Raw genomic sequence first — 12,300 nt, 5'->3', positions numbered from 1 at the left:
TAAGGCCAGATAACCCAGTTCTCCGGTGGAGGAAGAATTGGCTCCAAAAGGCCAGCTTATCTCTGCCTCCCACAGCAAACTGGGGTTCTGGAGTAGGGTGTGAAACATGAGATTTCCTTCTGGGAAATGTATTCTGGTACAGTACAATGGTGGTGATGGTGCAGGCTGAAGCTGAGGAGAATGTGCGGTTGTTAGCCGCTGGCAGTGCTTTCTGCTGGGCTTTGTCAGGGTGGCTCCTTGAAAATGAACAGCAACGCCATTAGGGAGTGATGTTAGGCCATTCCTTGACCAACTGCAGTAACTGCCCTTTAGCCTGGGCGGTGGCATCTGGCCGCAGCTGGGAGGCAGTGCAAGCGCGCCTGGCCAGGGCAGTAGGGTTGGAAACTCTAGGGAGGAGCAGGCCAGGGGCGTGGTGTGGGCGTGACCGTCTCCGAGCCAGGCCACGCCTCCCTCGCCTTTCTCGCCTGCGCAAGCGCGTTGTGGGCCGTTAGCTGTCAGGAGCCTAGCAGCGGGTGGCAGGGATCCGACGCCCGTGCGGGGACTCGGCTGTCTGAGCCCCGCGCAGCGGCGACAACCCGGACAAGCTCCGCGAGGCCAGGGCTGCCCGCCAGATCACAGAGTCCAGCGGGGACCTGTGTGGTCGCTGAGGCAAGATGGGGAACCGGGAGATGGAGGAGCTGATCCCCCTGGTGAACCGTCTGCAGGACGCCTTCTCGGCGCTGGGACAGAGCTGTCTGCTGGAGCTGCCGCAGATCGCGGTGGTGGGCGGTCAGAGCGCCGGCAAGAGCTCGGTGCTCGAGAACTTCGTGGGCAGGTGAGCGCACCGGGAGCGCGGTGGGCGCGCGTCGGGGGTGGGGGCACCCCTGATTCAGGCCGTTGGAACGTGGAACGGCTTGGGGAGCCTGAGGGTGTACTAGACTAGGCTGCGGCGGATGGGATGGGGGCAGAGCAGGGGTGTCCCTGGAGCGGGCGGGGTCCTCCCTGTTCTAGGCATCCCTAGTCCCCGGTGGTGACCCCCTGTCTGCTTTTCATCCTGCCATACAAAGCCATTTCCTCTCCACCCTCGGTGGGGGAGTCGGGGTCCGCCCCGGGATCTACTTCCCTCGCTGGCTCGGTGCGCGCCAGCGCCTGGCAGCCTGGATGTGCAGCTCGGTGCTTTCCAGTCCCCAGCTCTCTTTCTTGGTCTCCACATCCCTCCCCCCCCTTTCCTGTCACCCTCCCGGAGGCTCTCAGTTTGGTTGTGGGGATGTACCCCCTCCTCCTCCTCCGTTTTCTCCCCTCGCTCTGGCTCTCAGATCTTCTCAGATGCCTACAGTTTGAGACAGTCATCTCCTGCCCTGAGCTGGGGAGGCGGGGTGTGTGAACCCAGAAATCCTGTGCTGAAGGCTTATCCGGGAGATACTTGCCTACCATTCTCCCCGGGAGCCGAAGGATAAACAGTGGTGTGTCTGAGTGTGCTCACGCACGGCTGAAAACCCGAGACCTCCAGCGGTGACCGTGGACTTGGGATGTTCAGGTGCCCCGTCATTTCTGCATCATCTCAGAACTGACCAGAATCTTTCTCGCACTCTCTCTCTCTCTCTCTCTCTCTCTCTGGCCCCTCCCCCCTGCATCCTCTTGCGTTCTGTCCCTTAAGCCCTTATTTATCCAGCCGTCTTCAGGCCAGCACACAGAATCCAAATTGTAGTTGTGGCTTCATGTCTCTCAATTAAAAACAAGCAAGCAAGCAAGCAAGCAAACAAACAAACAATTATTGTCGTTTTAAGTCGGGAATCAGCGTTTCTTCCGGTGAGCAATTCAGGAAGGATTAAGTTACCTTAACGGCCTTACAGTGAGGAGTGCATTATGAAGGCTGAGACCTGTTTCCCAATAGTGAACTAGGTAGAATGCGCAGCAGTGAAGGCTGCTGGTGGGCTGGAGGGGGCAATCCAAGATTGCGCTTGATTCTTTTATTTGGCTGGTGAGCGACTTGGGATGCGGAGGGAGGGTTCCTGCCGCGGCTCTGCACCCCCCCCTTTTCTTTCTGTTATTGCTTGGCAATGTGTAAGCTGTACCGCTGGCTATTCCCACGTTTTCTGGGCGTGAGCACCATAAAGCGCGTTTTCTTTTTTGCTCGGATGATTCTCGAGGATGATTCTCGATCCCTCGGGAGATACTCTTCATTCTTGTTTCGATAGGAACTAGCAAGATAAAAACATGGAACTGCTGGCCATTGGCAGCTATCCTTGGGTAGTTAGTTCCCTTAATCATTTCCCCCCGATTTTATAATTCATTTTGCTCAAAAAAAGAAAAAAAAAGCAATAGCAAAATATTTTGCCTACGTCATCTCGGACGTATTTAATGATACTCTATAAAAAAAAATCCCTAATGATTAAGATTATATTCCAGAAGCAACAGCCATGGTTTTTTTTTTTGCATCTTACTTATAATTTATTTAGATGAGCATATATTACAAGCATTTTAGTATGTGCTTTTGAACTCAATGTAAATTCTATCCATATGTGTCAGTTCTGCCCTCCAGGTTTGCAAAGCCCAACAGTCTTTTTAATGCTATAACGAAAGCGTGTACATTTCCTTTCACTAGCTGTATTTTTTTTTGTAATGAGAATAAAAACAGAGACACAGTAGAGTAGTATATGTATAATACTGAACCCTTTTCCATAATGAAATGAAAAATAAGGATTGTAAAAATGAGAGCACTTATCAGAATGCATTAGTAATTTGTTGTACTTCATGACATTTTACCAGTAGTTACTGTACGGATGATAGAGAAAATAATGAACATAGAAGAATATGCTCATTTACTAAGTACATAAAGCCTTTATTAGCTTCAGGGTAGACCTGCCTGGCACAACTTATATAGTAAGGAGAAAACTTAATTAGAAGGTCATTTGACTTTAATAAAGATTTCGGTCATTGAATTATTGAGGAATCTAATTTCTAGTTATAACTCAACCTTAGGGGGAAAATCTCTCCATTTTCAGAAGTGAATCAGCCCAGGTTGGGGGGGGGGGAGGTTTCCATGTTTCACTGTAACCTTTTAACTTCTATTAACCAGGAATTTCACAACCAATATAAAATTGTTTAAAATGCGGTATTTCTCTTCTGCTTGTGGCTGTTTTCAGTTTAATGTTTGACCAATTGTGCAGTGACTGAGTACAGGCAGGCACCAGGGTCTTCACTTGTGTGGATTGTTTGCTCCTGAATTAAGCTTGTTCTCTTCTAGATACTGTTGCATTTATTTATTGATTTATTTACCACTTAACAATCCACCTTTGTAGCTAACTCTATCTTTCCCTCAGAAATAGTTTGCTTATATTGAGTTTTTTTTTTATACTATTGAATGTACTTGGATGCAAATGTGTTTATTTAACTATCTGTAAAACCAATTTTGGGATGACAAGTTTGAGTTTGTTATGAATAAAATGTGTCATGAATGAACTCCTTGTTTGTGATTTTCTTGCTGAAGCGACAAATTTGCATATTAATGTGCTATAGTGTGAGTAGCTAGATTGTTTTGATTGTTCTGGGTGAGCCTATAGGCTGGCAGTGAGAAGCTGCTTGTGGTCATACACAGAAGTGAAACCCATAGATTGAAGGAAGACAGGTTCATTACCAGGCTTGAATCTGCCCATTAGTCTGGTTTGTGAATGGAAGAATTGAATTTTTTCAACTCTTTCTTATTTATGTATTTGTATGAACTTCCTCACTCTCTCTCCCAGTTGAACTTAGGACCTTGTGCATTGCCAGGCAAGTGTTCCAGCACTCAGGTGTCTTTCCAACTCATTTCCCTTTTTTTACTTTTTCAAAAGACTTGAATCACCCTGTATCTTAGGCTTCGGTAGGTGTTGAACTTTTGATTGTCCTCTTTCAGCTGCGGTTATAGCTGGGGTTACAAGCCTGAGTCACCTGCACAAATAGAAAAGATAGTGAGGCTTGGCTCTAAATATATATGTTTAGAGAGCAGTAATGATAAAAGTAACAGCTAATATTTACTAGTGAGTGCTACATGTTGGATGCTATCTTGGTTCCTTTTATATAGATAACCTACTTTAATCCTCATAAAACTATGAAGAGGTAGGTATGCTCATTGACTTTATTTTATCTGATAGCGAATTCAAATGTAACGAGCCTGAGAAAGTCCCTTGTGGCTAATTTGAGTTAATGTGAAAACCTGAGTTCAACCTGTGGTGTTTGAGCTCCTTAATGCAGTCTCTAAAGCCTATCTACCATACTGCCCTACCACATGGAACTTTGTCAATGCTTCTGGTTAAAACCTACAGCATCTTTCTTATTGGTCTTGTAATTCTGAGCCCATGAACAAGAACTGCTATATTGTTATTCTATTTTTATGACATTGTGCACATCTACCCCCTTACCATCATCAATTAAAAGACACATTTTTAAAAAATTTACAATAGTAGATGTTCCTGAAGATAGCTGTGAAAGGTAACTCAGTTGTTTCCTTAAAATATGTGTTTACAGTGCGTATAACTTATTTATTGAGGTGCTAAGTGAAAACGGTAGTAGCTGCTAATGTGCAAATGTTTTTTAATGCTACACTTAATGGGATTATTTGGTCAATGTAGGCAGAAGATTTCCTGTTACTTTATCCTAATCTGAATGGTAAACAGACCTCCAGTTCTGAAGAAGTAGAAAAGAGTTTGTGGTTAATAGAAACCAGATAAAATATTTTTAAACACTGACTGTACTGATGGGAGTTTATTTAAATGTGGAAATATGTCAATAATATTTATTTATTTATGAGGTTTACAGTGATTTGGCTCTCTAGTTTGATGGATACTGTGAGCCATTTGGTGATGTTGTTGGATATGATCAGATCATTAAATCTGAACTTGATATAGCTCAAGTTCTAACTTCCTGTGACAGATTTCATGAACATGTTTAAAAAAGAATAAGAGTCCCATAACTGTGAACAAGATTGAAACTTATTAAGCCAGAGTAGGTTTGTATTGAGGGGAAGGATTTTGTTAAAATATCAAAGCATGGAAGTTACTGGATTTTAAAAAAGAAATGGCTTCTAAGATTATAGTTATTAGGTTAATGGGTGCTGACAATTAAAATGTGATAACTACTGAAAATTATGCTTAGAAATCTCCAAGGAACTATTCAGTAAAATATGAAAAATGTGAACTGTTCTTTGTCTAATGAGTTGGTGGAACCCAAAATTATGAAAACATTTGTGCTGAATCAGCATTATGTAATGCCTTTTAAGGTTATCACAGGTTCACAGGTAGTAGGATATATTCACCACAAACAGTGTTCTTTATTTAAGCACCAGTAATGTCTGAAAAGAAATATAGCCAAGTGAGTCGGTTTTGACAGAATGGTTTTTTTTTTTTTGGGGGGGGGGGCGGTTATTTATGATTAACCAATATTAAAAAAAAAGCTGTTAACTTTTTAAAGAATGAAGTTGGAGGACTAAAAAGATGGTTCAGTGATTAAGAATGCTTGCTGTGCAAGTGTCTGGGCCTGAGTTTGAATCCTCAAAACTCACAGAAAGTTAGGTATGGCCTTAGCTGACTGTAACCCCAGAAACAGATAGATCCCAGGAACTTGCTCGCCTGCCAGTCTAGTCAGAACAGCCAGCTTCAGGTTCAGTGAGAGATGCCATCTCAAAAAACAAGACGGTAGGCAATAGAAGTCACCTGAGACTTTGCCTTCCTCTGGCACGCACCCCTACACACATACATGCATAACATCCTCTCCCCTTAGACATAACCCAAATAATAATAATCATAAAAGAATGAAGTGGGGGCAGGGATGATGTCTCATGCCTAGAAGGCTAGCTAGCATGCAGGAGGCTGAGATGCGAGTTCCAGGGCAGCCCGGGCTGTAGCGTGAAACTCTGAACACTTGTCCCACCAACTACAAACCACCACCAGCACATCACAACTGAAAATGTTGGGTAGGCAGGCTCCCATAATCTCAGAGGAGTGGAAACAGTATTTAGTCACATAAGAAAGTAGGGTACTGGATTCTCTATCGATCAAATATATTAGATTTACGTACTAGTATGCTTTCTATTGCTATAACAACATTGTGGAGACTGGGTAATTTTATAAAGAAATGAGGTTTAGCTCCAAGTTTTAGAGACTGGAGGCTCAAACAGTGTTGTTTGGTTCTGGCGAAGGCTTCATCGAAGATGGCTTCAGAATGGATGTATGTGCAAGAGAGGGGCAGGTTTCATGGCAAGATGGGAAGCCTGAGAGAAACAGGAAGGGAGGATGTTTTTCTCTTATCAAAACCATCTTGAGAATTTACTGAAGCCACACTGAAGAGCATCAGTTCCTTCAGAGATCAAAGACCCCACCTTCCCCAAGGCGGACCTCTTAGAAGCTCTCCTACCCCTTACCACTGCCGTTAGAAGCCAAGCTTCCAAGATAAACCCCAGTCAAACTAGAGCAGCATGAGGCTTTTCTTAGACCTTTTGCAGCAGCTACTCTAAAACAGAGTAAAATTATGAGGTTTTGATTGTTAGGATGGTTTAATTGTTAGGATGGTCTTATTTACTTTTAAGAGGACCAAAGGTAATAAGGAAAGGGGCACTTTCCCCTCCTGTACCGGAGCCAAATTAAGAGAGCTGAAAGCTAATGTATGGTATGGAATAATCTAATTTAATATTCTCTATGAACAGAGATTTTCCATTTTCCCATCTAAGTTTATTTTGAAGTTGTTCCTGTTATCAACATTGATGAAAACTACCCCAAAGCTTATGACACCCTAAAGACATGTTTCAGCAATGGAGGAGAAAACAGACCAACATTTGTTTAGGTCTTACTGAGTATGTAGGCCTGGACTCTGTTGCATAGTCCCCGCATCTCCCAGTTCTTATGGTGTTCACATCCAAATGCCAAAGGGGATAAAATGCAGAGGCAAAGAGGAAAAACTTACTTGTGTAGGTCATATGGCTAGGAAACAGTCAAACCTTGACTTTACCTCGGATGTGCCTCTTACTTGAATTTTGGAGAAATATAGTGATAACACCAACGAACATCTATTTATTGAACTCTAAGTATAGTGGGCACAAAAAACTCCCAGAAGCTGATGTATTATGTATGTATGTATGTATACAGAGAGAACTACCAAGCTGGTAAGATGCCTCGGTAGGGAAAGGCACTTGCTCGTCAGCTTGATGACATGGCTATCCATGGAGACCACACAAATCTGCTCTTTGGTTTCCACATGTAAACCATGGCACGTGTATTCCCAACCCCCACTAGTAACAAATAAAATAAGAGAGCTGACGGGATAAAGTCTGAAAACATAGCTTTCAGATAGCGGTGTCAGATGAAAGCTGTTGAATAAACTGTCAGTTAACGGGGATAAAAATTCGTAGCCCACTGCTTTTTAAGATAAAACAGCCCTCCCCAAGCTGCGGCTCTCGAAATCGAGCTAGGATTTAAGTGGACAGTGGACAATATAGGGGTTACCAGTGTCACCTTAGCTCCAGGCTACATGTACTGAAGTATCAGTGGCAAGGCAGGGAGGTGTGATCTGTGTCTCAGTGTCTGGCTGACAACAAGCCATTGAATTTAGACTGCCTTTTTAATCACAAAGAGATACTGTACATTGGAGAGCGACTGAGATGAGGGGGGAAAAAAGACACTGGAGAGATTAAGAATAGGACTGAGGGTGAGGGGCCTAATGCATGCAAGGAGATAGTGTGTGAAAACATGCACACACACACATACATACTCTGTCTCTCACACACACACTCTTTCTCTTGCTCACACACATGCACACTGGCACACACAGACACCCACCTCCAAGGCACCGATTCTGAAGAGAAATTCCTTTTTAGTATTTCAGAATGAAGCATTTGGTTAAAGTTCTGAAATAAATTGGACACAAAAATGCCAGAGAAAACTTTCTAAAGGCCAACCTAAAAGCACTGTCTTGTTCAGAAAGTGTGCGAGGAAAGGGGGGAAGGGTCGGCTTTAGATAGTATGTATGGCTGGACGTGGTGGCCTTTGATCCCGGCACTCCAGGGGCAGAGGCAGGTGGATCTTGCATGTTGGAGGCCAGCTTAAGTTCCAGATTAGTCAGACCTATGTAGTAAGAGCCTATCTTAGAAACAACTGAGTGAGTGAGTACGTAACTAAAAGTATTTTTCAGAAACCATTTTCAACAAGAGAGAGCGTTTATTGACAGTACGCTAATGACATTTTTGCACATGTGTAACTGTGCCTGATTTATCTTTTCTTTCTTTACGAGAAGCAAGGTCTTTGGCGTCATACAAGACCGATGTAAGAAACTTCCCTCTGGTTTAATTTTTACTCATTTCCTGGAGTTACATTAGGATACAGAGACTCCAAGGGATCTGCCCAAGGTCAGGAAAAGTCAGAGAGCTGGCTCTGGAACTTGATGTTCTGAACTTGTAGCTTTGCATTCATTTTCATTGTCTTCTCTCCCTCCTCCCATTGTTTCTGAGTGCCTCCCTCTCGCCCCCACCCTGCCTCCTCCTTTTCCCATTCCTTTGCAGTGCTGGACCCGACCTTCTCGACACTCCCCTGAATTGCTCTTGGTAGCACACCAGCACTGACAGCACATTGTTTGGTTTCGTTTTTCCACTCAGGATGGTAGATGGAGACAAGAGCAGAGTTCGAGTTCCTCTCAGATTTAGACCAGACACTTTCCTGAGATGATAAAGACCTGAATAAAGTGTGAGATTTAGAAGTCTATATGACCACTGGGTGCTACCATCTAGGTGGTCCGCTAGAAAGCTGGGTTTCTCATGGTCACTGACAGGGCTTTTCTTCAACCAACGCACACGTCTGAAAAACTGCATATAAATAAACAATAGGCCTGAAAAGGTCACTGCTTAATGGATGAGTTTTAGGTTAAAAATGCATTTCTGTAGCAAATATTCCATCCTTCTGTCTGCCTGGTTCGTCTTCTTGCTTTTATTGTGTTTGCAGTCCTTGAGTGAATTGAGTAGCATTAAGATCCATCAGTGTCGTTACATAAGTTATTTCAATAGTTAGTTTTTAACAAGCATTAATATTGGTTTATATCTTGCAGGGAGATCTTTATTTCCAGGTTCAGAAAAGGTACATCACTGATTCCTTGTGACAGTATGTTATGTTCTTGCTTCAAGGAAATGATAAAACAGTGAGATGCATATTTAGGCATATCAGAAATAGTGTTTCTAAAGCACACCTTTGTTATTTCAGTAGCTTCAAATGAAAACCACAGAATCACTTAAATAAATAATTTGATGGGTGACTGTCCTTGGGTTGCCATTGCTGTGACAAAGCGGCATGATTGAAGCAACTCAGGTAGGAAAGGGTTTATTTGGCTTACATTTCCACAAGTCCATCAGTGAAGGAAGTCAGGACTGGAAGGATCCTGGAAGCAGGAGGCAGAGGCGATGGAAGGGTGTTGCTTACTGGCTTGCTCATCACAGCTTGCTCAGCCTACTTTTTTATAGAATCCAGGATCACCATCCCAGGGACAGCACCATACACAATGGGCTGGGCCCTCCCCCATTGATTACTAGCTAAAAAAAATGCCACACAGGCCTGCCTACTGCTCAGTCTGGAGGCATTTTCTTAATTGAGGTTCCTTCCTCTCAGATGACTTTAGGTTGTGCTTAAATTGACACAAAACCATCAGCACAGTGACCAATCTTGCTTACGGTTTGTGGTGTTTTAGGGACCCCTGGAGAACAACTTTCAAAAAAGTCATCACATTATGGTCATAGGGCCCGGGCTTGGCTGACTGGAGTCCCGACTCTGACTCTCACTAGTATAGTAAGGGAGTTAGCTTCCTCTGGCCTTAATTTACACATTGATCATTTTTGATGTGCATGCGTGTGTGTTTGTGCTTGCATGTATGTGAATTCTAAGATGGTGCCTTGTATCTGGCTCAAAAGTTACATTCAATAAATGATGGTACTTCTCTTTAATCTTTCAATCTTTTATTTAGACTAGATGTTTGGCTATTAAAAAGTAAGCCAAGCAGAGTTGTTCTCTCCTGTAATCTCGTTGCTTGGGGAGCTGAGGTAGGAGGTTTACCCTGAGTTATTCATGTGCCTGGCTAAGATGGTGAGTTCCAGCCAGGCCAGGGTGGGAATTAGTGTGAGATCCTGTCTCAAAACGAACAAACAAAACAAAACAAACAAAAAAAACCACAACAAAAACAAAAACAAAACCAAGCCAACAAAAAACAACTCACCTCAAATAAAAGAAGATGTAGGAACGACCATGTGCCATTGCAGCCTGGTGTGTGTGTGTGTGTGTGTGTGTGTGACTGTTACAAAATTACAGTTGCATCAAAATGCACTTTTAGATCAGACTAAATTAGTGCATATTTGGGACTTCCTGGAGGAAACAGTTGCACACATTCAGCACTATCACAAATGTAACTGTTTTCTTTCAGTAGATACATATACATAAATTGGATTTAGAGTGCTTCCCCCTTCCAGCAGCTTCAAAGCACTTTTTTGTTTATTAATTCATTAATCTTTACAAGTTCCCTGAGAGGGTAGTAAAGCATGGTTTGTTAATGTAATTTTATAAACGAAAACTATTAAATTGTAAAAAGAATGAAGTGGCACACAAGGAGTCCCATGGTGAATCCTAGAGACAATGAATATAGTAGAATTAGAAGCAGAATTGATAGAATGAATTGTGCAGATATTCGTAGCCACTCAAGAAAATATACTTTTTGTTACTTTAAAAATTACTTGTTTTGTGTGCACACAGTGTCCGTGCGTGCGTCTATGTAAGGATGTGTGTGTTGGTGCTCACCACAGAGCTCAGAAGGCACCTTGTACAGTTGGCTCTCTCATTCCACCATGTGGTTCCCAAAGATGGAACTCAAGTTGAGAGAGTTGGCAGCAGGCTCCTTTGCCTGCTGAGCCATCTTGCTAGCTATGGAATAGGTTTTAAAGAAGGCATTTGATTCTGTTATATGAAGCACAGCATTTCTAGTGTGTATTTTTTAATTTGGAAATGTTAGGTCTCTCTCTTTCTGTCTCCTCCCCCTCACACACATGAAGAAAGAAAAAGAGAAAAAGAAAAAAAAAGAGAAAGAGAGAGAGAGAGCCCAAACACACTGAGCCATCTTTCTAGCCCTGCCAGAAGTCTAACTGCTGTGAGAATTAGGAACATGTCTAAGTGTGGATTTGGTTTTCGTTGGTGGGAGGCTCTTCCTGTGTATGCATTGAAGGACTGTTCCAGGTAAGCTGAGGTAGCATGACAGTGTCTTCCACTGTGGCTTGTCTTCGTCAGCTCCCTCTGATGTCAAGGGCCTTTCTCCAGTGTCCTTGTGTGTATATCTCTGCAGAGTTCATTCTATAAGATTGGTTCTCTGTTTTCGCAATTATTTGCCATTTTCTGTATACCTGTAAGTTTTTTTTTAATGTGATGCTGACATTCAGCAGGAACTAAATGAGTGCATTAGCTACACGATCCTTTACAAGCCATTTATCTGAACTGAAATATACCCTCTTCATAAAAAATTGGTTGTGCATGGGCCAGGAAAGCATGGGACTAGATCGGTACTTTTCAAAGCATGGGTTGAGCAGTAGTTGTTTTTTCTGTTGCTGTGATAAAATATTCTGACAAAGGCGGCATAAGGTATAACAAAAGATTTATTTTGGACCACAGCTTGAGGGGGCACAGTCCATTATGGCGGAGAAGTCATGGCCACAGGAGCTTGTGGAAGCTGGTCACATAGCCACAGCTTAGCTAGTCTTTTCCTTTCTCTGCAGCCCGGTACGCAGGCCCAGGGAGTGGTGTTTTCTACTGTAGGGTGGGTCTATCTTGCCACAGTTAAAGCCATCAAGAGGGTCCCTCATAGGTGCACCTGGGGGCTTGTCTCCTAGGTAACTCCAGATCCTGTTGACGATAAACCACGAAGGTTGCAACTGAAACAAGAGGGCCATGGTATCCGAGCGGTTGGTTGTAGCAGCCCTAAGTACAGCACCAGGTTGCATCTTAGGTGGTAGTGACAGATACTTGTAAATATATGCCAGTCAGCTTTAGTCTTTTCTCTGGTTCTTCTTAAAGATGTTGAATGTGTTTGTACCAATATAAACCAAATGCTCCTCTAGTCCTTTGTTGATTCTGAATTTTAATGGTCTTTTCCTTATAGTAGGCACAATTCCCATTATACCATACCGTCCTATGAGTTAAAATTAAATTAGAATTAAAATGGAGACCATTTTAGCATAATTTTTTTGAATTAACTGTCATTTAATTGAAAAAGTAGAATGTGCATGTTAATAAAATCCATCCATTCTAAAAGAATATGCAATAAAAAGGCCCTTGC

General features: G+C 43.0%; 1 protein-coding gene across 5 annotated transcripts in view; it reads left to right on the top strand.

Annotated features, from left to right (window-relative positions):
• The first annotated feature begins 470 nt into the window (after positions 1-470).
• The window catches only part of Dnm3 (dynamin 3), a 464,195-nt gene continuing 452,365 nt past the window's right edge, over positions 471-12,300 (top strand). For 3 of the 5 annotated variants that reach the window (XM_060364575.1, XM_060364572.1, XM_060364574.1), the window contains exon 1: positions 471-814. In XM_060364575.1, coding sequence (XP_060220558.1) covers positions 654-814 — 161 coding nt within the window. In that variant the 5' untranslated portion in view covers positions 471-653. The remainder of the gene's footprint in view (positions 815-12,300) is intronic. The other 2 variants (XM_060364573.1, XM_060364576.1) reach the window with 1 other exon arrangement.

The sequence above is a fragment of the Meriones unguiculatus genome, chromosome 11, assembly GCF_030254825.1.
Source record: "Meriones unguiculatus strain TT.TT164.6M chromosome 11, Bangor_MerUng_6.1, whole genome shotgun sequence".
Classification (NCBI taxonomy): Eukaryota; Metazoa; Chordata; class Mammalia; order Rodentia; family Muridae; genus Meriones; species Meriones unguiculatus.
Note: the sequence above shows the minus strand (reverse complement) of the source record. Positions and strands in the feature narration are given on the sequence as shown.